Source organism: Ursus arctos, unplaced genomic scaffold (assembly GCF_023065955.2).
Source record: "Ursus arctos isolate Adak ecotype North America unplaced genomic scaffold, UrsArc2.0 scaffold_16, whole genome shotgun sequence".
NCBI classification, from domain to species: Eukaryota; Metazoa; Chordata; class Mammalia; order Carnivora; family Ursidae; genus Ursus; species Ursus arctos.
In genome coordinates this window covers 24,582,191-24,608,866 of record NW_026622830.1, presented here as the reverse complement: position 1 = coordinate 24,608,866, position 26,676 = coordinate 24,582,191, and the positions used below count along the sequence as shown (strand labels likewise).

The 26,676-nt window shown below is 49.7% G+C and overlaps 1 protein-coding gene across 2 annotated transcripts; it reads right to left on the bottom strand.

The window, feature by feature from the left end:
- Positions 1-420: 420 nt before the first annotated feature.
- Positions 421-26,676, bottom strand: SNTA1 (syntrophin alpha 1). Of its 2 annotated transcripts, none has more exons than XM_026503297.4 (8): positions 26,231-26,676; positions 22,966-23,151; positions 7,620-7,824; positions 5,216-5,423; positions 4,943-5,073; positions 2,046-2,232; positions 1,126-1,313; positions 421-1,041 (listed from the first exon to the last, which is right to left on the bottom strand). In XM_026503297.4, exons 1-8 carry the CDS (start codon positions 26,538-26,540, stop codon positions 963-965), a joined length of 1,494 nt encoding a protein of 497 aa, XP_026359082.1. In that variant the 5' UTR covers positions 26,541-26,676; the 3' UTR covers positions 421-962. The 2 variants fall into 2 exon arrangements, with proteins under 2 accessions (XP_026359082.1, XP_026359081.1); XM_026503296.4 differs by having other exon boundaries at positions 2,036-2,232; positions 26,231-26,675.

Here is a 26,676-nt window from a genome sequence, read left to right as displayed (position 1 = left end):
CCCTACAGTTAGGCCCACATGGTAAGGAACACAGGCTTCCTGCCAACAGCCAACGAGTAAGCAATATTGGAAATAGAGCCTCTAGCCCCAGTCGAGCTTTCAGATGAGTGCAGCCCCAGCCAAACCCTTGATTGCAACCTCATAAAAAACCCTGAGTCTACAACATCCCAGCTTAGCCTCTCACATATTCCTGATCCACAGAACCTGAAAAATAATAAACATTCCTTGTTTTAAACTGTTAGATGTGGGGTAATTTGTCACACAACAACAGACAACAAATACACTTTCTTTATGGCCCTGTGGTTAAAGGTCTGCTCTTCTCCTGGAAAAGAGCCCCAATCCTGGGTCTGGTCCATCTTGGGACTATGGGGGCCATCGAGTCCAGAGGCCAAGGCACAAACCACAAACACTAGGCCAGGCTGCCTATGTGCTCACAGGCTGTTTATTTATCCAAGAGGAAGGAGGAGAGGATGAAGAGAAAAACCGATGCCCCAGGTGGTGGAGCTGAGGGGAGAAATGAACAGAAAGGTTCCTCCTCTTTCTCTTGCCATGGACCCCAGGGAACTCCAGCATCAGATGAGGCCTCTGGGGGTGGCTTAGGGGCCTCTAGGAGGCCTGGCAGTTGTTGTCTGGGGTCAGGATCCCCACAGGGGCAGGTCCCAGGCTCGGAATGGCTTTTGTGTACACAAAATATCTCTCTGCAAAAGGCACTGGTGGGGAAATGGTGGGGCAGCTGGGAGGTTACCCCATCACAGGCAGGATCCACTGTGTCCTGAGTCTGGGTCCCAGTCCCAAGACTATCCCAGCCTCCCTTAGAGGCTGGGACTCTGCACTCTTATTCCTTTCCGCTCCCTTCCCTCAGCCCAGTGGTGAGCAGGCAGTCAGCGGAGGCCAGGTCAGGCCATGTGGCAGACACCCTCTCTTCAGGGCGAGTGCATCCGGTGACCTCTAGGCCAAAAGCCCTAGGCGGGTGACTTTGGCCGAGAGGAAGGAGTGGATGATGAAGACCATGGTTTTGGGGCACGAATGCAGGTCCAGCTGCTGCAGGGTGGATGGAGAGAAGGGTCAGGAGCCCCATCCAGTCTGGCCTACAGGACAACATAGCCCCCCGCCCCCTCCACTCACAATCTCTCCTTCAGCACCCCCGAAGTCCAGGAAGAGGAGGCTGGCACCATCATCCGAGGACATCTGCAGCTTCTCAAAGGGCTGTCGAAGTAGCACGGCTCGGGCCGCACCGGGCTCCGCCGCCCACAGTGTAAAGCCCTTGTCGATGTGCACAGAGAGGTTGCAGGGACGGCCATTCCATGTGCAGGCTGCGGGGGGCACATGGGCACAGGCACAGCTGGAACCTCAGAGACCATAAGCCCTGCTTCCGACCCTCACCAGCAATGCCACAAATGGGGCTTGAATACCACTCGGGATGGGAAGCTCACTGCCTGGTATGCCATCTGTACATTCACCCGGTATCGAGTTGCCCCCACCCTCAAATACAGAAAAATGGGCGCTTAGAGAAACGATACCCCACTTCTAGTCCCACTTCCAGCAATACCAAAAGTGGAAAGGGAAAGCTTAAACTCTGCCATGTTCAGAAGGCCCACTCCCTCACTTCCTATAAAGGTATCAGTAGACCCACCAATCATGGCCCTTGGAGACCTTAGAGACCCATAGAATTACCCAGTTAAATGTGAATTTCGGATAAACAATGGATTATTTGGACATACTTACACTAAAAAAATATTCGTTGTTTATCTGAAATTCACATTTAAGTAGGGGTCCTATATTTTATCTGGTAACCATACTCCAAGACCCATCTCTCACATCCTCCCCAGTGGAATCACAAAGCCAGGGCAAGAAAACCCAGGGAAAAGGCCTTACTACCTATTGGTGACCTGCACATCCAAAAGAGAGAGCTCTTAGGGATCCCAAAGCCCACTTTATATCCCTTTCCTGAAGCACCCTAGAGAAGGCAGTTTGAATGCCTCTGGGGGTGAGAGGGTCATTACCAGAGGGGCACTCCCCAGTCCACCCAGCCCACCTGTAGACACCTCTTGCACACCCTCAGCAGCCCGGTGACAGCCATCCACCAGCTGGCGGGTCCAGGTGGCCAGCTCCCGCGGCGACTCCACGCTGAACAGGTGAGTGTCCACACCATGACGTGTGCCCGTGCGCAGGGCAAAAGAGAGCTCTGCATCGTAGGGCACCGAACCCTTGGAGGGGCCTGAGTGCACCAGCCTAGGGGCAGGGGGGACAGGGCTAAGTGTGAGGTCGCAGACAGTGCGGAAATAGGCCAAGGGGGTGGTGACCTGGGAAGGGACCCTGTGACTCCTTTACCACCTCATCAGTGAACAGGACTTCCAGCTGGGCCCTGACTGACTCACAGGAGCCCACCCCCTGCCACCCTCCCGCTTGCTTCCTCAGCTCCAGTCATACTAGCGTCTTCAAACTCACCGAGCACATTCTTGCCTCAGCGCGTCTGCAAATGCTGTTCCCTCTGTCAAGTGCACTCTTCCCTGATGGCCTGCATAGCTCACTCCCTCCTTTCCTTCAGCTCTTTGCTTCTCCTCTGAGAAGCCTTCCCTGATCTCCCTCTAAAATAGCACCCCTGGCACTCACTAGCCTTCCTTTTCACATGACACATTATGCTTATTCTTTATTTGTTTCACTCGGTTTTTGATTGCCTTTTTCGCTAGAATATCATGTAGAATACAAATTTTTGTCTGGTTTGTTCACCACTCTAGTCTCAGCAATTAAAGCAATGCCTGGCATGTAGTAGGTGTTTAATTAACATCTGTGACCTGAACTGAGGAGTCACGTGGTTAGTTTGGCACTCCATGACCTGCTTATTCCTGGTAGACAGCTGGCTTCTGACCCATGGGCCGGAGCCCCATCCAGAGGAAGAGACATGAGTAGCAAGGACCCAGGCACTCAGTTTGATTCCCACTTGCTGTGTAATCTTGGGCAGCTTACTCCCCCTCTCTGGGCAACAGACTCAAGAGTTCTGGCCTTAGCCCCCTTTGCTCCCCACTCCATACACTCTATCTCGTAATTTCAGCTACCCACTAGAGCTGCTGCTGACACCTAACTTCCCATTTTCCAGCCCACAACTATAAACCTGCCATTTCCCAAGATTCCTATCCAAGCTCCCTCTCCGTCGCCCACACAATTTGCACTCAACTCAGCATCTTGCTCCAGCCTCCCCCTTTTGCACTCCCACCCCTAGTCCCACTGCTCGCCCAGACACGAGCTCCAAACCTCCCATTCATCCATTCATCCTGGACACCTCCCTCACCCTCCCCATCTGGCAAGCACTAAGCCCAGTTAATTTTACCACCCATGTGTCTTCCAATGCAAATGCGGCCTTTCTTCTCCATCTGCTGCCTCCACCCACCTCCACCACCTCTCCTGCATGACTGCACCAGCCTCCCAGCTTCTATCCTGCCCCCTCCAGGGCATGTTCCACGTGGCAGCCACAAGGATTCTTCTAAAACTCAACCCAAGTCGGGGCACCTGCGTGGTTCAGTCAGGTAAGCATCCGACTCTTGGTTTCGGCTCAGGTCATGATCTCGGGGTCACGAGATCAAGCCCGGCTTTGGGGTCCACATTCAGCAGGGAGTCTACTTGGGATTCTCTCTCTCCTTCTCCCTCTCCTTCTGCCCCTCCCCCTGCTCGCTCTCAATCTCTCCCTAAAATAAATAAATAAAGAGGCACCTGGGTGGTTCAGTCAGTTGAGTATCTGCCTTCCACTCAGGTCATGATCTCAGGGTCCTGGGATCCAGCCCCTGTGTAGGGCTCCCTGCTCAGCAGGGTGCAGGGGGGAAGGGTCTGTTTCTCCCTCTCCCTCTGCCCTTCTCCCTGTCCTGCTCTCTCTTGCGCTCTCTGTCTCTCTCATAAATAAATAAAATCTTTAAAAATTAAAATAAAATAATTTTTTAAAAAGCTTAAAAACTAATTTAAGAAAATTTTTAAAAACACACACACACGGGGGCGCCTGGGTGGCTCAGTCGTTAAGCATCTGCCTTTGGCTCAGGTCATGATCCTAGCATTCTGGGATCGAGCCCCACATCAGGCTCCCTGCTCAGCGGGAAGCCTGCTTCCCCCTCTCCCACTCCCCCTGCTTGTGTTCCCTCTCTCGCTGCCTCTCTCTCTGTCAAATAAATATATAAAATCTTAAAACACACACACACACACACACACACACACACACACACACACACACACACCAACACACACCCAGGTCACCTTCCTTGCTAAAACCCTTGCACTCTGCCACAACTCTTAAGATAAAGCTACTAGCATTCCTTAACCATGCAGGAGAGGTTCTGCAAGATCAGGCCCTGCTGACTCCCCATCTCGTTTCTCTCCATTTCCTGTAGAGAGTCTACACCCCGCTTACAGCACACTCAGAGCTCTGTGAACACCCTATAGCCCTTAATACTTCTGTACCTTTGACCATGTTGTTCTCTCTGTATAAGATGCTCTTCCACTCTTTCTTAAATAGCAAACTTCTACTCATCTGTCAAAGTCCAGCTCAGTAGCACATCCTGCTAAAGCCTCCCCCAACAGGCCAGGCAGAGTGAAGGGGTTCCTACAACTCTGGGCTATGAAGGCTGTTCCTAGATCAGCCTCCCCCACCAGACTGGGTGCTCCCCGAGGGCAGACTGTTGGGATCAGCTCCCCGTCCCCTGAACCATGCTGCACATTTGGGCAGAGCAGGTGTCAATCAGTGAGTGACTAGTGGGACCTCACATCCTTCTCTTGCAAGCCCCCATTTTACAGATAAAGAAACTGAGGCCCCGACAACATAGAGACTTGCTTCAGGTCACCTGGGAAATAACTCAGGGCAGAATGAGGCTGGAATCTTCCACTTCTGAGGCCCACTGAGAGCATCAACCCCCCCCCCAACCTCTGGGTGAGACAGACACCCCTGCCTGCCTGTGGATACCTGGTGGCAATGAGTGGGGCAGTACGGGCTGGCTGGCTCAGAGCCTCACGGGTCTGGGGTAGGTGGCAGTACAGAAGCAGCTCCTTCTCGGTCAGCAAGGCCAGGGTGGGTGCTGTGCCCCCACTGGGCAGCTGCAGGGGGCAAGGCAACAGTGAGGTGGGGCAGGGAGGGGAGAGGTCAGAGGGCCAGGGTGGAGTGGGATGGTGCATGGGAATGTGGTTAGCTCCGGGGGAAGGGTCAAGGTGGGGGACAGATGCCTGGGTCAGCAGGCACCTGCTCAGTCAGCCAGCCGATCTGCTTGATGTCCTGGCTCCCAGCTGCGCTGGTGGCTGCCAGCAGTGCCTGCAGCTCGTCCTTGACCCAAGGCATCAGAGCGTTGACCTGGGCCTGGACAGCAGCTGCCCACGACTTTGCGCTAGCCTCATCCTTGGCCCTCAGGAAGAGGGTGTCTTGGCCATCTGCTGAACGGATCTCCAAATACCTGCAGGCACAAACAGAGTGGAAAGGAGGACCGGTCTACTAGGCTGCAGCTGCCCAACCTTGCAATCTGGCCCAAAACCCCATTCACTGCAAAACCAGGAGAAACCACGGGGGTATCCATGAGACAATCAGGAGCGACGCTCACGGCTGGGGCTCCAACCACAACTGGGGCTTCACGGGGTCTAGGGACAATAGACTATGACACATACACACATAGGCATATACATACAAATTAAACACATATGCAAACATGTGTGGTAGGAGCCAAAATCTCCTACCACACATGGGAGGATTCATGATCTTGTTTTTTTCCTCCTGGTTTCTAAGGAGAAGGATTCTCCTGCTGAGCCAGCTCCCAGGTTCTCCCTTGTGGCACAAGACCAAAGTAATACACTAATGGTGGCGGGGGCAGGGGGAGAGCACGACAACTGAGAGGCCAAGTCAGTCTACATAAAAAGAGCTGAAGGAGTGGAGAAGGGAGAAGGGAGAGAGGGAAAAAGCCATGTGGACAAGTGTGGGGGAAGGGTTTCGGGGAGGTACCAAGAGGAGCAGTGATAGGGAAAGGGTATTTAAATGTTATGTGGACCATTAAAGATGTGCTCCTCTTCGCCCTTTCTGTCACAGATGAAGCGGGGCAGAGACTGGAGGGTGACTCACGCAATACCTATTCCAACCCCCTTCACCTTTGCCTCCCTCTACTGCAGAACTAGGAAGCAAAATACTCGAGTTCCCGCCTCCCTTGCAGCTAGGGCTGGCAGAGGAAGAGGCTGGAAGCCTGACTCATTAAGGGCATTCTCTGAGTAGTGATAAAAGCCTAAGTAGCTGACCCCGAACCATTTCTTAAACATGTGGAAAAGTAAGCCCCTCATTTATTTAAGCCATTGCTTACTGGCGTTTCTGATACCTGCAGCCCGACGTAATCCTAACACTTAGTAATAAGTGTGAAATATCTCTCATTATATTTTGGTTAGCAGATTGTGTTCCTTTGACGGGGATATTTCGTGCTGACAGGGAACCGCATTACATCCAAGCTACCTGTGTTTCACGTGTGCACATGGTCAAGCATGTGCCTACGTCCATATACACATGTGAATATTAACATAAACATATGCAAACACATATGCACAGATCTACACCCACACTCATGCAAATGCTCACATCTGCACACAAACACTTGCGTTTACATGTCAACTCCACCTGTACACACAGAAATACATGTACACACAGGCTTCAGGTGATGTCTGGGATCAGGCTGGGAGCCACAATTAACCTAATGTTCCGTAAGTCTCTGGAAGGACTAATACTACCTTACCTTCATCCAACAGTGACCCGTCAATCACCAGTTCTTGCCTCATGGGGGCAGGCTGGGGCTGGGGCATTGGTAGGGCTGGGAGAGCAGATGCTGAGCCTCCAGGCCAATGTTGGGCATCCGCCTGGCCCTGAACCTCAGCTGTGACTAGGACCCACAGCACAAGCCTTTTATGCTCATGCTCTGTATACACCACCCCGATACTGCATACCCCACTTCATCAACATGCACCATTCAACCAGCACCGTCACTCAGGCATCTACAGTTTCTAAAGCAGAGAGGGCTACCTGGAAGGAGGCAAGTTCCATCCCTTCCTGGGTGTGTGATCTTGGGCAGGTTACTTTCTCTCTCTGTCCTCATCTACAAAACGGGGGTGAAATAACAGGACTTTGCTCCTAGGGTCGCTGTGAGAGTTAAATTGTGCACGGTAAACACTCAATAATGTTGGCTGTTACCAATCTTATCATCAGTGAACTGTTAAGGGCTGCTCATTTGTGAAGGATGGTAACTTTCCACAGCCCTGACACGAATGTTATAGACATCTAAGAACCTCAGCGGAGTTAAAAGAGACTGAGTCTGGAAACTTTATTTCCCGGTGAGGAATCTAAAGGTCAGTGAGGAAAAGGGACTAATTCAAGGAGAACTAGGACTAGAACCCAGGGCTCTTCTACAGACCAAGCTCCTCCTCAGATGTGAACTGCTCAGAGGAAAAAGAGAGAAGCCAAGCATACCATCATCCCCTTAACTGCACTTCCACATCCATCCAGCAAACATTTCTTACGCCCTACTATGTTCAGGCATGGTGCTGGCCACTTGCAACACAGGGCTATCTTTCCTTTGGCCCCACCACTTAACATCTGTCTGAGTTGCTCCCCACCCCAGACTTACCTGGGCTCCGAGTCACTGGGGGTGCACCTCCTTGAGACATACGCCATCTTCAAGGACATGTGTTTGGCATCACTGATGTCCCGGGGTGGGGGGCCAGGGGAAGGTGGCTGTCGCTGAAGGGGTGAAGCAGGAGGCGAGTCCCAGCCAACCGAGGTTCCGCTGGCAGAGTTCTTGAAGTATGGTGAGACCTCCTTCATGTACTTGACTGGCCAGAGGACAGGTCAGCAGTTACTATTGTGACATGGGCTCCCACGCAGCACTCATTACAACTGTCACTAATTCATAAGAGTTTAATTCATGTCCCATATCACTATCCTCCTCTAGGTTAAAGTCTCTGACAGGGCAGTGTGGTAGAAAACACTGGATGCATGCCAACATCCATGCTCTCCTGTTGCCCCTGGTTTATAGGCCCATGCCCATGCTGCCTGAAAGAAAAACCACACTTCCCAGCCTCCTTTGCAGCTAGGTGTGGCCACATGACTAAGTTCTAACCAAGTAAGTAGAAGTGTTTGGACCTTAAAGGGAATGGACAACAGCCACAACAAGGCAATGAAAGAGCACTGAGACGGGAGTCAGGAGATATGACTGCTCTTCCACTGGCCCATTGTTTGCCTCTCTTTCTTCAGCCTTCTCATCTGCAAAGAGGAGACGTGGAATGAGCTAGTCCCATGGGACCGAGTGGCTGCCAATAGTCCTCCAGTATAGTGATAGCCTTCAATCTTGAGACTTCCTTTTCCAGGCTCCCTTACAGTTACAAGTGCTTATATGACCAAGTCTGGCCAGTAGGATGAGAGCAGAAGGGATATGTGTTGCTGCCAAGTTCTGCCTATTAAAGAAAGATGCATGCCTTTCCTTTCCTCTTTTCCCCTGACAGGGTTGAGCTGGCTGGAACACAGACCTGTGAAGCACCATCTTGACCATGAGGACATCAGCCACAGTCTAAGGAAGGCTGACCAACAAAACAGAAATAAATGGATGGTGACACTTTGGAGATGCCATGTCAGACTTGGACCATTACCTAAGAAAACAACAACTTCTATATATATATTATATAGATATTATATGTATATATAATGATAGATATTTTATATTTATAAATATTTTATTAATAATTATATTATAAATATACATTTATAAATATATTTTTATTTATTTATTTGAGAGAGAGAGCACTCAAGCAGGGGAGGAACAGAAGGGGAGAGAGAGGGATAAGAAGACTCTGCACTGAGGGCGGAGCCCTATGAGGGGCTCGATCATCCCAGGACAGTGAGATCACGACCTGAACCGAAACTAAGAGTCAGATCTTCAACCGATTGAGCCACCCAGGCACCCCGGGACTTCTATTATATTAAAGCCACAGTATTTTATGGGTCTCTTGCTACAGTACCTAGTACCCTAACCAATATAGGTGCTCTTAGCTCTGACCAAACAAACATCATTGAGTAAGTATAGTAAACACCTTCTAGAATAGCATTGTCCAACAGAGTTTTCTGTGCTTATGTAAATGTTCCATATATACACTGTCCAACAGTAGCCACTAGCCACATGTGGCCATGGAGCACTTGAAATGTGGCTAGTATAAATGAGGAACTGAATTTTTATTTTTATTTAATGTTAATTAATTAAAGATTAAATTCAAATAGTCACTTGGAGCTAGTGGTGACTACACTGGACAACAGAATCCTAGAATAACAGCACAGATCTACTTCTCTGCCCAACTGACCCATAAATTCATGTTCTGACATGTGATCCTGCCCTTCTGGCTATGCTAGCTAGATCAAGGTGAACACCTGACCCACACTAGGCTACCCAAATTGAGACGGGGAGAGAGTCGAGACTGGTGTCTCGAACACACATGAATGCTATGGGGGCAACCACCTTCTTCTGTGGGGACAGAGAAGAGAAAGCTGGTCTGTAAAGAGAACTAGTGGAGACGCATGCTGAGAGACAGAGGGAAGGCCCTGCCAATCGCCTGCTAATGCTCCAGTTTCTGATACTCGTCCTCTAGAAAGTCGAACTGCCATCCCAACAGGAGTTATGATATTTGCAGCCAAAACAGTCTTGATTGGGGCCTGGATGCATGCCTTTTTAGAAAAGGAAGATCTGGGGCGCCTGGGTGGCTCAGTCATTAAGCGTCTGCCTTTGGCTCAAGGCCTGATCCCAGGGCTCTGGGATCGAGCCCCACATCGGGCTCCTCCACTGGGAGCCAGCTTCTTCCTCTCCCACTCCCCCTGTTTGTGTTCCCTCTCTCGCTGGCTGTCTCTCTCTCTGTCAAATAAATAAATAAAATCTTTAAAAAAATAAAAAAGGAAGATCTCACTAACAATGGCAGCTAGAAGGAAAAGGCAATATGATGACAAGGTTGATGTGATAGGAGTAGAGATTCAGAAACAAGTCAGTTTTCCTGAGTACTTACTGTGTGCCAGGTATTGGACTGGCCTTAGGTAGGACTGGGATGGTAAACATGTGCACTTAAGCTACCACTTCGTTATCCCTTGCTCATGGAAGACACCATAAATCAATCACATTTGCCCTGGCATCTGGACTGTTCCCAATTCTGATGAGCAGCAGTCTCCTCATCCCTAAAATCAGCTAGTGGGAAGGCAGTGTGTACATCAAAGTAGTTAAAAGACTTGCCCAAGTACTGGTCTCTCTTCCCCAAGCTAGGCTTTCCCCCCTGTTGCACTACTAAGGGGTGCCTATGCCTGCTAGTCCTTGGGCAGCCTCCCCCTCTCTTCCCTCAACTATCATGCCCTCATGGCCATCTGGCTTGCTAACCATCCAACTTCTGCAATCAGAGCCTCACCAGTATGCTCTGCCTGTGAGCAGACGAGCCAAGAAGGGGTGAGGAAGCAGTTACTGGCCCAGCTCCCTGGAAAAGCCAGATAAGAAGCTATTTCTATCACAGGAGACTGTCCCTCAGGCTCAAACAGGACCCAAAGCAAACAGCAGTGAAAGCAACAGGGAGTCACAAACCCTACTAGGGTTGGAAGAGCAATTAAGTTGAAAACAAGAGCAGGTTTTCTTGAAAGAATTAAGCCTAGGTCTGAAGTTTAGGAACTAGGACTAAAAATGACTCAATGACTCATCCTCATCATTACAGCAATGACTAATCCCAGGACTGACTATTGGATTATGTCTCAAGGGCCAGTGGAGGTGGGACACATCACAGCCCAACTGACAGCCAAGCCATTCCCCCCTTTTCTCTTTGCTAACAGAATCCTGAGCCCTACAGGTTGGGCTTCTCCCCAAACAAGGAAGAAAATCATGACTGGTCAAAGCTAATCATGATCATTCCATCCCTCTTGCTTGTGATTGGTTTAGCAAGGGGCAAAGTATACAATTCTGGGCAACAAGAAGTGAGGGAAAGCACACTGCCTTCCCTTTCTCTCCTCTCTCTAGCCTTTACAAGTTGCTGGGAGGGGAGTTGGTTCTAGAGCAATGATAGTCACTTTTTGAGCACAAGGACTGGGGTCCACACACTGAGGATGGTGAGGCCTTAAATTAATCTACCCTGTAATCACGCTGCTTTTAGGTATTCTGGGAGAAAACTCATTTCCTTCCATGTCTAAACCCCTTTGAACTGAGTTCCTGTTACTTGGAGACAAAAGCATCCTGATTAATACAGCCTCCCCACCTCCCACCCTGTATGGGGAGGGGGGATACAACTGATACATCCCCCTGCTGTCACTAGCCACACCCCTCCCCTGCACAAAGTTCTGCTATGGCTCCCCTGCACCTTTCATCAAAATCCAAGGCTCGGGGCACCTGGGCCTGGGTGGCTCAGTCGGTTAAGCATCTGCCTTTGGCCCAGGTCACGATCCTACAGTCCTGGGATCAAGCCCCACATCGGGTTCCCTGCTTACCGGGGAGCCTGCTTCTCCCTCTCCCTCTGCTATTCCCCCTGCTTGTGCTCTCTCATTCATGTGCACTCTCTCTCTCAAATAAATAAATAAAAGTTTAAAAAAAATCCAAGCCTCTCCAGGACCTGAGCCCTGTCTAATTCTCTGGCTTCACCTCCTGCTACATCCCTAATCTCACCCTCTAGTTTAATCATCCTGGCCTCTTCAGAGCTCTCAGAAGCTGTATGCGTTTCCAAACTTACACACCTTTGAAAATGGAGTTCCCTCTGCACAGAATGCCCTTAGTATATAGTCTTTTTTAAGATTTTATTTATTTATTTATTTATTTATTTATTTATTTATTTATTATTTATTTATTTGACAGAGACGGAGAGAGAGAGAGCACAAGCAGGGGGAGCAGCAGAGGGAGAGGGAGAAGCAGGCTCTCCACTGAGCTGGGAGCTCAATGTGGGGCTCGATCATAGCACCCTGAGATCATGACCTGAGCCAAAGGCAGACACTTAAAGACTGAGCTACCCAGGCACCCTACAGTTTATTTTTATTTTATTTATTTATTTATTTGAGAGAGAGAGAGCGAGTGAATGTGTGTGCGCACGTACGTGTGCTTGAGTGGGGGAGGGGCAGAAGGAGAGGGAGACAGAATCTCAGGCCAACTCTGCACTGAGCGTGGAGCCTGACACAGGGCTCAATCTCACGACCCTGAGATCATGACCTGAGCAGAAATCAAGAGTCAGACGCAACCAACGGAGCCACCCAGGAGCCTCAGTATGTAGTTAAGAGACAGGCACTCTTGGATTTGCATTCGAGCTCCAGCGCTGTCTAGCTGCGTGACCACAGACAAGGAAATTCACCTGTCTGGGCCTCATTCTGCAAGTTGATAAAAGAGGAATAACAATGTCTTCCTCAGAGAGATGTTAGAATAAATAAGATGATGTAAAATATGTGGCAGAGGTAAGGGACTCAAGAAATACGAGTTTCTTACCCACCAGCCGCCCCTGCCCTTCTTAGAACTCGGCTGTGATTTCGTGTGCTGGGGCTCTCTCACCAAAAGGGGAGCTCCTAGAGGACAGAAACTGGACTTGATTTGAAGCCAGAGTCAGTGTTCTGTACATGGAGAAATGAATGCCAGGACAGGACAGGTTCATTCAGGAGGGAGAAGGTGCCACAGCCCAGGCCAGTCCCATCACCCCTCGAGGAAGCCCTCCCAGATGCCCACTCTGGATCCGCTACGCCCATCACTTCTGCAGTCCCCCAGACCCCACTCCTCTATGTGTCTGTGTGGGAGTCTGTGTCCCCCACCAGGCTGGGAACACTGTGCGGGCAGGGACCTCATCTGACTCATCCCTGTGTCCCCAGAATCCAGCAGGGATCTCCTACGCTACACGCTCAGCTAATGAACATTTGTGAACTTTGAAGCCGGAGAAACTACTTAGAGCCCCTGCTCACCCAGGCCATCCCAGAACTGGGTCCTCCTTCTCCTTTCCCACAGAAACATACTATAAATGGTCAGCACACCAGCCAGTGCCCAAAACAGGGCTTGGGTTTCACAAACCAATTGGCTTGTCCCAGAGTGGGGGTGGGGTTCAGGGGGCCCCAGAGTGTGGCCATAAATAGCCCAGCTCTGAGGCCTCCTCTCTGCTCTGATTTCAGTCTGAGTCACCCGCCCAGGCAGGGTGGGGCTAGCCAAAGGCAGTGGCCTGAGGGCTGATGGCCCTGTGGTCAGCATTCTTGAGGCTCCAAAGATAAGTCCAGCTGGTATCCACACCCTCTCCAGCCAAGCCCCCGACCCAGGAGCATGGTGAAGCAGTGACACATGGATCCTTCCTCCTCAGGGAAGCTAAGACACACAAACGTAGGACACCCTGCCCCTTCCAGAGTCCCCTGTTCCCCCACAGCTCTGCCAAGAAGAGACAGCACCCAGCCTTGGCCCCAAGGATCCAGGAAATAGATTCCACCAGAAACACAAGGACCTGAGATAGGCAGGACAATTCACCTAGGCCCAGTATAACTGGGAGGGAACATATGTACTGCACAGAGAAGGGGATACATCTGTTTTAGCTCAACACAGTATCCCCAGCACTTATCCCAGTGCTCAATAAATGTTTGTGACTGAATGTCCTGGCTTTGAGTCTTGACCGAAGCCTGTCCTCTAAGCTCAGGCTGTTCCTTGTCTGTTCAGTGGGTGGTCACTTACTTGCCCCCGCCCAAAATTACATGGTCTATCCAATTGTCTACTAGGCTAGAGCGTCTCTCCTCCAGCCAAAATGTCAGTTCCATGAGAGCAGGGACCTGTTTTCTTATTCACTAGGGTATCCCAGCATCTAGTATAGTACTGACATATAGTACCGGGTAATCGGTAAATATGAAATTTGTACAATGAATGAATATAGACAGGCCTGGGGCTTCTCATCCTGGAGAGAAAACACTGAAGGTAGGCTCTGGAGTGAGGCAGATTTGGGTATAACTTCTTTACTCTGTGACCTTGGACAAGTGACTTGACTTCTATGACCCTCTGTTTCTTCATCTGTAAAGATTTTATTTTATTTTATTTTATTATTTTATTTTATTTTATTTTATTTTATTTTATTTTATTTTATTTATTTAGAGAGAATGAGAGAGAGAGAGACCACATGCAAGCAGGGAGAGGAGGGAGGGGCAGAGGGGGAGGAGAGAGAGAATCTCAAGCAGACCCTGAGCTGAGCACAGAGCCCTGAGATCATGATCTGAGCTGAAATCAAGAGTGGGCCGCTTAACCAACTGAGCCACCCAGGCACCTCAGTTTCTTCATCTTTATAATGGGAGTAAAATATATCCATTTCTCAGGGTACTGAGACTCAATACCTATAAAGCACTTTGCCCTGCCCAGCATACACTAAGTCTTCAGTAAACTGCAGTGTGGTTATTATTTCTGCCGCTGTTCTTAGTGTGACTGTCTAAGGGATAGGCACAGGAAGCAGTGATAGGCAAAGATTTCAATCCAGGCCCTGTCACCTGCCACCTGGCTTTGGCGAATGTGAGCCTCGTTTTTCTTGCCTATATGATGAGCACTGATGCGCTGGCTCTCTTAGTAAGGTACTGTGAAGATTCAAGTCCAGGCTGCCCACCTGCCTGTCATGGATGGTATGGAGAGAATGTAGGAGTCTAACAGGCTCTGGAAGGGGCGACCTTTAAGGTTCTGCTGGTCTCACAAGGCTGGGTTATAAATAGTTCCCAGCCCTTGGCAGGCCCTGCATCAGGCCTGACCAACAGAGCCTGCATTGCCACACTCTGGGGCATAACAGTCTCACCTTACTACACCCTTGTGCAGTATAGGGGACACCATCCCTCAAGATCCTAAAGGCAAGTGAACCCTTTGACCTAACAATACACTTTGCAGGAACCCAGCTGCAGATAAAGGCTCACAAGTGCACAGAGGGCTCACAGCGCCATTGTCTATGGTGCAAAAGGCTAAGAACAACTTGAATGTCCATGAGTAGGGGCGGCGAAATATAAGATGTGAGCTCCCTGACTGGCAGACCACTCAGTCTTGTTCATGGCTATGTCCATGGTGCCAACATCAAATCCTGGCACAGAGCAGGGGTTCAGTAAATACCTGTTAAATGAATACGTGAGTCCCAATAAGGGGATATTATACAACCACTAACAAGAACGAGACAGAGCTACATGTACTGAGTTGGAAATATGTCCTCAACTTGTGAAATGATAGAAACAAATATGGAAACTTTCTGAAAGTGTGAAAATATCAACTGTGGTTGTCTCTACAAGAAGATAATTGCTTGGGACTCCTGGGTGGCTCAGTTGGCTAAGTGTCTGTCTTTGACTCAGGTCATGATCTCGGGATCGTGGGATGGAACCCCATATTGGGCCCCATGCTCGGTGGGGAGCCTGCTTCTCCCCTTCCCTTTGCCCTTCCCTCCACCCCACTTGTGCACTCTCTCTCTCAAATAATTAATAAAATCTTCAAAAAAAAAGATGATAATTGCTTTACATTCTCCCGGGTTTTTTTTATAGGTGTATATTACTTATTACATTATTTTTAAAATCAACTTTGCTTTCAAAAATATACCAACGCATGGGCGTTAACATGCAACTGATGAATCACTAAATTCTACCTCTGAAACTAATGATACACTGTGTGTTAACTAAATTGAATTTAAACCATATATATATATACACATTCCAAATGTAAGACAGGATCCAGAGATGGAGCTCTCATCGCCTCAATGCAAAGGGCTCCAGGACCTTAGTCCTGGGAGAAATTCGCACTTACTGAGAGCCCACCATAGACCAAGCACCAAGCTTGACTCTCACAAACACATCTTCACCCAATCGTAACAATTCAATGACATGATCCTTATGTAACAGTTGAATACATTGAATGAACAGTCTCACAGGGGTGATATGACTTGTAGCACATCAGAAATGTTTAAGAACTCGAGTTTTTACATCTGACAGATCTGAGCTCAAATTCCATCTGTGCCACTGTGTGACCCTGGGAAAACAGCATCACCTCTCTGAGTTTCAGTGTTGTCATCTGCACAATGGGATGAATAACAAGCCTAATTCACAGAGGCGGTTTTGAGGATTCAGTGAGAAAACATATGGAAGGCACCGAGCACAGTGCCTAGCATACTGTAGGTGCTCAATAAACAGCAGACACTATCATCACGATCATTATCATCGTAATTTCCTCCACCACCATCAGCAGCCAGGCTCACACAGCTAATTGAGGCCAGAACCTGTCTCCAGAGACCACAGGCATTTTAATCAAGATCCAGGGAACAGGCCAGGCCTAGATTAAGCCAAGTTTTATCTACAGGCAGTCACATGGCCTAAACATGTAAGCATGTGTATGGCTGTGTATGTGTGTGTGTGTGTGTGTGGCCAAATAAATGTTTCCTTGAGAACAGTGATTACAACAACAGGTCTTTGTGGCCGTGGGAGGACTGGATGGGGGCCTCATTCAGAAGTCCCTCGGGTGCCTCAGGGGATCAACAGCACTTCGCTAAGCCAAGCAGGGTGGCTTCATATTACCTGGATCTAGGACTTAATCCGTCTTTTGACAGTAGTGATACATTAAGCCAGATTTTGGGCAGGACACCTGGCAGCGCCCATCTCCCAGGGGAGGAGCCGGCAGGAGTTCCAAGGACTCATCATGGATACTCTCAGGACTTCGACAAGCCCGGCTTGAGCTTTGAGCCCCATCTTAAACATTTAGGAAAGCCAACCGCAATTGACAAGGTTCAGGTAAAGTAGAAAGGGTCAGAGATGTACCCCCGGGACAAATCCCTACTGACCAAGAGCTAATGTATGCCGCTGGGCTCAGTGCCAGGCGTGGGGCTCTGAGACAGACCGCACACGACTCCTGCCCTGAAAGACCTTCGAGTTCACTGGAGGAAACAACGCGGCAGCCTGCTGCTGACATAAAGATGAGAGAGGCTGACATTCACTGAACGCTTACGTGCAAAAGACTGTGCTATGCACTTCAAATGCACTGTCCCAACCTTAGAGCAAAAAAACTAAATAATCGAGTACCTACTATGAGCACTGGCCTTGGGGTGTTTTAGTTTCTCATCTCACAGATAACCATGCAAGGTAGGTATTACCCAAGACTGAAGAAATAGTGGCCTCTGCAACCAGACAGACCTCAGTTTGAATTCTGTCAATTTATTAGTCATATGACCTGAAGAAAGTTATTTATTCTCAACAAACCTTGGTGACCTTATCTGTAAAATGGGGATTACTTAATTGCTATCACTCTATGCTGTCTTTTTTTAAAGATTTATTTATTTAGTTTAGAGCTGGGGGGAGGAAGAAGGGGGAGGAGCAGAGGGAGAGGAAAAGAGAGAATTCACAAGCTGACCGTGCTGAGTGCAGAGCCTGACACAGGGCTCGATCCCAGAACCCTGAGATCATGACCTGAGTCAAAACCAAGAGTCAGATGCGCAACCGACTGAGCAAGCCAGGCGCCCCACACTATACTACCTTTACTCATGAATATTTACGGACATGCTACTCTATGGCTGTTATCTTCAAAAAGTTTGAACTTTATGTGGGATGTATTTTTACTATTCTTTAGTAGTAGTAGTAGTATTTTTTAAAGATCTTATTTTTAAGTGGGGCGCCTGGGTGGCTCAGTCGTTAAGTGTCTGCCTTCGGCTCAGGGCGTGATCCTAGTGTTCTGGGATCGAGCCCCACATTGGGCTCCCTGCTCAGTGGGAAGCGTGCTTCTCTCTCTTCCACTCCCCCTGCTTGTGTTCCCTCTCTCGCTGCCTCTCTCTCTGTCAAATAAATAAATAAAATCTTTAAAAAAAAAAGATTTTATTTTTAAGTAATTTCTACACTCAAGCGAGGGTCAAGCTCACAACCCCAAGATCAAGAGTTACATGCATGGGGCACCTGGACGGCTCAGTCAGTTAAGCATCAGACCTTGGTTTGGGCTCGGGTCATGATCTCAGTTGTGAGTTGTGAGATCGAGCCCCACCTCAGGCTCCAGGCTCAGCATGGAGACTGCTTAAGACTCTCCCGGGTCCTGGGTGGCTCAGTCAGTGGGACATCTGCTTTCAGCTTGGGTCATGATACTGGGGTCCTGGGATCGAGTCCCACATCGGGCTCCCTGCTCAGTGGGGAGCCTGCTTCTCTCTCTACCTTTCCCCCCTGCTCATGATCAATCTCTCTCTCTCTGTCTCTCTTTCAAATAAATAAATAAATCTTTTATTAAAAAAAAAGACTCTCTCTTCCTCCCCTTCTGCCTTCCCCCCACTCACACCCCTCCTCTCTCTCTCTCTCTCTCTCAAATACATAAATAAATCTTAAAAAAAAAAAAAAGGTGTGATGGGGTGCCTGTCTGGCTCAGTCGGTCAGGTGTCTGCCTTCAGCTCAGGTCATGATCCCAGGGTCCTGGGATCAAGCCCCACGTTGGGCTCCCTGCCTGCCTCTCCCTCTCCCTCCTCCTCTCCCTCTTCCTCTCTCCCCGGCTTGTTCTCGCGCTCTCTCTCTCTCCCTCTCAAATAAATAAAATCTTAAAAAAAAAAAAAAAAAAGAGTGTCATGCTCTATCAACTGAGCCAGCCAGGTGCCCCTGTCCTTTAGTATTATTTTTTTTAGGCATCACAGGCTCTCTGTTGTCCCTGTCTTGCCAGCCACAACGGGTGTGGAGGGGGTGGATAGCATTTGGCTGTCTCTCCCTTTTCCCCCAGGCCTGGTCTCTAAGGGCCAGGCTAGCCCTGGCTCCAGGTCTGTGCACACAATGGGCCTCTCTAAGCAGCAGACAGAGGCGTGTTGGCTGCCAGCTTGGGCCCAGACTCCGATCACAAACACATCCCTGTGGCTGAGAACAAGCTAAAAACATTTGTGCAAACCCCTGACCTAGCAGAGAAAAGGGTCTAGAAGGCAGGCTGGGGTTAATGAGGCCCAGCTGAACCCCTGACTTAGGCCAGGGAAGTAGGGCTGGCACCCAGAGTTAGCTAGTGACATCTGTCCTTCTAGGATGCTCTCAGGGGGCTCTGTACCCACTGAGCCCCAGGCATCAGGAAAGATGCCCAGCTGCCCTGCCAGGTTCACATCCAAAGGACAGGCCATCTTTCCATGGCCCCTTGGAGGTGGCCTCAGAAGTGGGATGGGGAGGGGCGCCTGGGTGGCACAGCGGTTAAGCGTCTGCCTTCGGCTCAGGGCGTGATCCCGGCGTTATGGGATCGAGCCCCACATCAGGCTCTTCTGCTATGAGCCTGCTTCTTCCTCTCCCACTCCCCCTGCTTGTGTTCCCTCTCTCGCTGGCTGTCTCTATCTCTGTCGAATAAATAAATAAAATCTTAAAAAAAAAAAAAAAAAGAAGAAGAAGTGGGATGGGGATCAGGAAGTTTTGAACAATGTGGCTAGTAATTGGGCTCCAAGGCAGAACCGAGGCCCAGAGAGCGTCTCAGGAGCCCTGAGTCCAGACTGGTGAAGCTGCCAGACCCTTACCTTTTCCACAAGCTCCCCCATAATCTCAAGGACCAACCACGTCCCAGCATCCTAGCTCCCTCAAATCCTCCACGCTTCTCAGGTCACTTCTGCAATTCAAAGACTCTTGAACCCAATGCCTGGCCCCCGACCCTTTGCTGCCTTGGGTGGAATGATCGTTCCACAAGCCTGCTGGGCTAGGACAGTAGCTCAAAAGAGACTTCAGCTAAGAAAAAGCTAGAAAAAAGTAACAAGAAAGCCACATCTCCAGGGGCACCTGGGTGGCTTAGTCATTAAGCGTCTGCCTTCGGCTCAGGACGTGATCCCAGGGTCCTGGGATCGAGCCCCGCATCGGGCTTCCTGCTCTGCTGGGAGCCTGCTTCTTCCTCTCCCACTCCCCCTGCTTGTGTTCCCTTCCTCGTTGGCTATCTCTCTTTCTGTCAAATAAATAAATAAAATCTTAAAAAGAAAAAAAAAAAAAAAAGAAAGCCACATCTCCAGACTCTTCCTCCTATCCAATCCTGCTTAGGTCAAACCACCACCATCTCCTTCCTGCTCATGGTCCCAGCTTCCTTGCTGCCATTCTGCATCTATTTCTGCCTCCCTCCAAACCAGACTGATGCTGCTAAAACCCAGATGTGCCCAGGTGGTGCTCCTGCTGAACCCCCCTTCAATGGCTCTGTTTCCCTCCAGAGGAAGTCCAAATGCCTTTAGCCTGGCATTCAAGGCCCTAAAGGCTCTCAGTCTGGATAGCCTCCTCTTTCTCTACTCCCTCACACCCTCGGCTCAGATATAGCTAATTAGTTCCCAGGCAGTTCCCCAGCTAAGTCAAGTCGTTTCACCCCCCTGCGGTCTTGCTCACACAGCTTGGCTGCCTGGAATGCCCTTCCCCCACCCCATACCCACATCTGCTTATTGCTCATAAAGTGCCAGCATCCCCACTTCCAGGAAGTCTTTCCTGACTATCCAGAGAGAAGTAACCACTGCCTCCTCTGATCCCTGGACAGACCCCAAATCAGCACCTATGACATATCCATAATCTGGTAGTTTTGCTCAGCTGTCCCCTCATTACACCGAGATTCCCCTCAAAACCACTGAGCAGAGCAATATAAAGGGAGGAGGAAAAAGAAAGCAGAGAGCACTCTCATTCTCATCCAGAAGGGAGGAGTAAATATGGGAAGATTATAAACAAATTTATTTCATTTGTCAAATCTTTCGTTGTCAAATTTATAATAAAATAAATTTGTTAACTTAAATGAAATGGACAAATTCTTTAAAAGACATTAACCAGTGAAGCTCCCTCAAGAAAAAATAGATCATCGAAATTGCCCTATTAAGAACACTAGAACTGCAGTTAAAAACCTTTCTACAAAGATGGCTTCCTTGGAGAATGCTACCAAACATTTCAGGAGGAAATAATACCAATTCTAAATAAATGTAATGGGAGGAGGACAGTTACTAATGTTTATTGAGTGCCTACTATGTGCCACATCCTATTTTGGGCAAGAGATGGGCCAGGCTCCAGCTGGAGACCTGGGACAAGGTTTGCCAAGGAAAGATCTTACCCCGGGAAAAGTCTCAGAAAATATGACAGCTAGAGACCCTCTATCCTGGAACGGTACACGTTACTTCTCATCCCTACTGTATCCATGACAGACATTGCTAATCACTTCCAGCTCCTCTCTGCTGACCCCAGACAAGACTTCCCAATCCTTCCAAATATGTGCCTCCCAGTAGCCACCTGGGAAGATGACACTCAAAATGAAAGCTATTGGTCATCTCTGATCTAGTCTAATTCCAACCGATAGGGAAACTGAGGGCCAGAGAAGGCAAGGGTCTTACCCAAGGCCAGAGATTCATCACAGGGCAGACAGATTTTAGAAACTGATTTTTAAATAGTTTGTATGAACGAGACAGTGTTTATGTTTTGTGTCTTCCACCAGATGGTGAGCTCCTTCAGAAGAGGGCCTGGGTCTGATTTTGCTTCTGACCCAATGCTCTGCACACCAGGTACATAGTAGGTACATAAATGTTTCTTGGCTTAGTAAGGAAGGAATGGAGTACCAGAATGATGCAGAAGGCTCGGGTGTTAGCTCCTGAAGCCAAGAGAAGCCTCGAGCTTCCAATGCTCAAAGATGCTATCTTCTCAGAATGACCCATGCTGAGAACCCAGATAGACGTTCTCAACCTAAAGACAAGAGGGTGAGGGGACCTCAGTGTGGATTAGAAATGTGTCTACAGAAGAATCTTACCACCTACAGATTAAACTTTCAAGCAGAAACTAAAAGATCTCAAGTCAACCAAAAATGACATTTCGATGAGTTTCAACTGCATTACTGGCTATAAATATCAAAGTAATGATGCATAGGGTAGGGCGAGTCTCTTAGATCTATATCACTTATGAGTGATCTTATTTAACTTTGCTGTTAAAATATGACTGTTATACTTAAGCTTCAAGGACCAATACCACAGAGCTGACTTTTTTTTAAGTATATACGTAAAAGATGCACCAGAGACACTTAAATACATACACCGAAAATGTAAGAATAAAACAAAACTGAGAGGGACCCGAGGTCAGGGCCACAAGCATGGCAAAGATCACCCAGAGCCTGTTCGTTTCTGTGGCCTTTTGGAGACCTGTTTGGGGGAAACAAAGGCAATCTATCAGGACGCAGGCCTGGGGCTCAGCTCAGCAGCTCTGCTAGCCGTGGCATTCTCCGTCAGCCCCCGCCATCTCCCTGTGCCTGTTCTGGGCCAAGAGCCAAACACACATTCCTCAGGCCCCCACAGCTTCCGGAATTGACAGAGGGGAGTTTGAAGAAAGGGCTGAGCAAAGCAGAAACCTCCTGGGAGAGATGGCAAAAGGCAGATATGGGACAGCCACAGCAAGAGGCTTATCACAACCGATGGGGAAACCGAGGGCCAGAGAAGACAAAGGTGTCATCCAAGACCATACAGTGCGAGGATAGTGGAGGGGAACCACCAAGGTCCCCCTCCAAAACTCCTCTCTGATCCTTGCTGGAAGGATCTGATGTTCTGCAACATAAAGTCCAAAGTCTTTATGTCTTCTCCCAAAGGAGGATGGGTCTTAGGGGTTTCAGGGTCCCTGGAGCTGAGAGCTCTCCAGTTTCCTCAAGAGAGAATATTAGCCACCCCTTCCCCAGTTCCTCCCTGCCCCTCTCTTCCCCCCGATTCACTCGCTGGGTGGCAGATCCTGCCATGTACCTTTTGTCCTGATCACACAACCCAGTAAGACAGAAGTGACATCCCTGTTTTACAGATGAGGAAACTAAAGCTCAGGGAAATGAAATGACTTGTCCAAGTCTACAGAGCTCATGAATGGGAGGGAGGAAATGAAAACTAGGTCTGTCTAACTCTGCACCGGCTCTCCCACTACCACCCCATTCTGTGTCAAAGCAGGTCCCCAAGTTCTGTTTCTGTTTTCAACCCTGCCCACCTCCCAGCCCCCACTGCTGGGCTGGGGCCATTTGAGGCCTGGGGGAAGCAGGAAAGAATTGAACACCCTTGGTCCCCAGTGCTTACCCTCTAGCACCACCTCTTTGCCCGTCTTCTTCAGGACCTGCACCGCCTCATCATGGGTAGCAGAGGAGAGGTCTTCCCCATTCACAGACAAGATGGCATCCCCCACGAAGAGGGCCTCGGTCTGGTCAGCTGCCAGGCCCTTGAAGATCTTGGAAATGAGAATAGGCATCTTGTTCTCACGGCCCCCTGCACAGGCACAGAAAGAGGAAGAAACTGAGGCAGACACTCCAGTGCTTGAGAGTCCTATGAAGGCAAAATTACTTCTGAAGGCCTACCTCGGTGCCCAGCCCAGTGCCAGGAAAGCGGGGATGAGAGTAAAGAGGATCTCAGAAATGAGTCTTAGAGTCTTCGAACACTAACGAATCATGTTCTAAGTTCATAATGGAGGTCGGTCACTGGATCTTTGGCTAAATGCTTTGGGTGTTCACCCATGTTTGAGTAACTTACAAGTGCTTCAATAGCTTTTTCTTAAATATTTTGTATTTTAAGCCATTTTCCTACAATGGAGGAACCCACTGATACCCCTTAATCTGGAATAAAGACAGAAACCAGTTATTGCTGTGTTCCCCCAAGGATCTCTTTAGCAATCGGAAAGTTTTACAATCCAGGACACCAAGGCCTTAAAGTCTAGATTTCAAAAGCCTATCCAAATTACATCTCTGATACAAAAAAAAAAAAAAAAAAAGCTAAAGCTAATACATCTTATTGAATTGCTTTATTGCTAAACTCTTGAATATCCTTTTAAAATATGAAATAGTCATAATAGTTCACATTAGTTTCACATACCAAGTGCCAAGCGCCGTGCTAACTGCTTTCAATGTTGTCTCACTGCATCTTCACAACCTCCCAATCACACATGCATGCTCAGTTCCCTCTCAGGAAAAGTGAAGTGCGGAGAGAAGCCCCTTGCCCAAGGTCAAACAGCTTGTTGGTAGCAGCAAGGCAGTATTTGAACCTAGGTCTCCTGGCTCCAGAACCAACACTCTTAACCCTATGGTTGACTGTAAGTCAGGCCCTCAGATATCACATTACCGGAATACTATCCCAGAATACTGAGGATGAGGAACTAGTGGCCCATAAAGAGAAGGTCATTATTTCAAGGTCACACAACAAATTGGTGGCAAGGCTCGGGCTGGAACGCCTCTCCTGGCCCCCACGCAGGCCCAACAGTTTACTCACTGCACTGCACAGGATTTGAAGCCTAGAAAGGAATGGGTTGTGTTTTTGTGTGTGTGTGTGTGTGTGTGTGTGTGTGTGTGTGTGTGTTTTAAGATTTTATTTATTTATTTGACAGGAAAAGAGAGGGAGGGTGAGAGAGAGAGAGCACAAGCAGGGGGAGGGACAGAGAGAGAGGGAGAAGCAGGCTCCCTGTTTCGATGCAGGGCTCAATCCCAGGACCCTCAGATCATGACCTGAGCCAAAAGGCAGACACTTAACCAACTGAGCCACCCAGGCGCCCCTAGGAATGGGTTTCTATTTATATCTGCTCTCCTCCACCAGAAACTAGGGACTTCAAGGTTTGAAGCTATGATCATTCCAGGCTGCCTCAGGCTGGGCAGGACCCTCAGAGGGAGGTCACCATGGCAACAAGAGCCCAGGCTCCATCCAGGAAGAACTGAATGGAGCTGGTACTTCCCCTGACCCCTCCTAAAAGTACCTTCACTCCCACCTGGAAGTATGGAGCTAAGGAGCAACTTTATGTGACCTTGGAAAGTCTGTGCTCCTCTCCAAGTCTCAGCTTGTCCATCTGTAAAATGGAACTCTGTATTAACTCTAAGCTCCTTTCGGCTTTAACACACTGAGTGTAAAATTTTTGGATTGATCTGTTGCCCTCTTCCATTATGGAGTTTAGGGACAAGATTGGTGTCCACTCTCTGTCTTCCCCATTTCTCCATTTTAGATTCCTTTGGTCGGCTGCCTGGGAATGTGCCCTTCCATGGGGAAGAACCAAATCCCCTGGGCATTCTCTTAAGGCCTGATCATTGAGGTTCAAATCCCAGCACTGTCATTCACTGTTTGAGCTTGGGAAAATTGTTTTACTTTTCTGAACCTCAGTTTCTCCACCTGCAAAATAGAGATTATGCTCCCCAGTTTTTACCACTTGTTGCCTGGATGAAATGGACCATAAGCCTAGAGTACCAGGCACAGCATTCAGCACACAGGGGTAGCCATCCCCACCCTCTCACCCAGGCCCAAGGGTCTGGAGACACCAATGAATAGACCCAGCACCAGGGAGAGAGAACAGTGTATATCCAAGGTGATACAGAGCCGACACCCTTTCCCAAGGCAGATAGCACCCCGAGAAGCAGATGGGTAGGAATGGTGAACCTAGCTGCTGGGAGTATCGTGGGATTTTAAGCACTATGGTAAGTTGCTTTGGGAGTCTCTCTTGGCCTCCATTTTTCCTCTCATCTAACAGCAATAATTAACTAGGCACCTACTGTGTGCTGGCAGGGTGAGTACCTCAGACTCCTGTTCTCACAGAAAAGTTACAACTCTATCATTAGCCTCATTATACAGTGAGGAAACTGAAGTCCAGAGATGGGAAGTGACTTGTCTAAGTTCACACAGATCCAGGACTCAAACACAGTCTGGTTGCATCCTAAAGAAAGTTCTCAGTATTGGGGGCTGAGATTTCTCAGAGAGGAGTAACAACTCTATGTCCACTCCTCTCAATTATGCGCAAGGTGATGATGGCCAGATCAGGAAACTCAAGCCCAGGACTCTCCGCCTAGGTACACAGGATCCTGGATCCTCAGACTTCTAGGTCCTTTCTGGACCCCTAGCTGTGAGCCCAGCGTGCCTCTACCCAAGTCTCCAAACCTGTGCTCCCAACTCTAGATCTTACCCCTCCCCTCCACCTTGGTTTTGTCTCAGGGACTTCTTCCTCCGTGCCTAGTAGCTTTCCCAGGCCTCAATCCCCTTTCTCCATCCTTTGCTCTCTTAAGGCCCCTCTTGCCCTTGATGTCCGTGCAACCCCGACATCTCTATGCCTCCGCACAGAACTCCCCACCCACCTGTCCTTGGTGCACCCAAACCCGCTCCACCTGTGCCTTCGGAGTGAGGCCTCCGACTCCCGAAACCCCTCCAACCTTGGTGCTCCCAGTGTCCTCGTTCCCTCTGACCCCTCAGACACCCTCCTTGGCTCCAGACAGTAGTCCTCCAACTCCACGTCCTCCGTAGGCTGCCAGCCTCCGCGACCCCTGCGCCCTCGGCGGCCCCACAGACACCGCGACCCCCGTGCCCTCGGGGCCCCCGCGCCCACCTTTGATGCTGATGCCCAGCCCGCCGGCATCGGCCTTGCGCACCGTCACGCGGCGCCGCTGGAGCAGCAGAGCCTCGGGCAGCTGCGGGGGCGCCGCGCCAGGTTCGGCGGCGCCGTTGAGCTGCGCGGGCTCCTGCTCCCGCGGGGCGCCGGGCTCCGGGCCGAGCTCGCCGTCGGCGGGGCTCACGGTCAGAGCGTCCTCCGCGAGACTGAGCAGCACCCGCTGCCACCGCTCGCCGCCAGCCCCCGAGCCAGCCCCGGCGCGCAGTTCCAGCAGCCCGGTGCGCGGGGAGCGCCTGCCTGACGCCATCTTCGCCTCCGAGCCCCCGGGCCGCCGCGCTCGCTCTGCCCCGCAGTGCCCGGCCCGCTCCGACCGAGCGCCCAGGGCAGAGGGCAGCGGGGGCCCGACTGGGCCAGCCGCTACCCTACCCCCGGCCGCTGGGGGT

What these genes read in the sequence shown, in the direction of transcription:
- SNTA1 (XM_026503296.4), bottom strand. Translation starts at nt 26,540, where the DNA reads ATGGCGTCAGGCAGGCGCTCCCCGCGCACCGGGCTGCTGGAACTGCGC. An exon ending in TCGGCTGGCTGACTGAGCAG is followed by an intron (nt 5,074 to 5,215) that starts GTGCCTGCTGAC and finishes TGCCCCCTGCAG; the next exon opens with CTGCCCAGTGGGGGCACAGC. An exon ending in GCCCCACTCATTGCCACCAG is followed by an intron (nt 2,233 to 4,942) that starts GTATCCACAGGC and finishes CCCTGCCCCTAG; the next exon opens with GCTGGTGCACTCAGGCCCCT.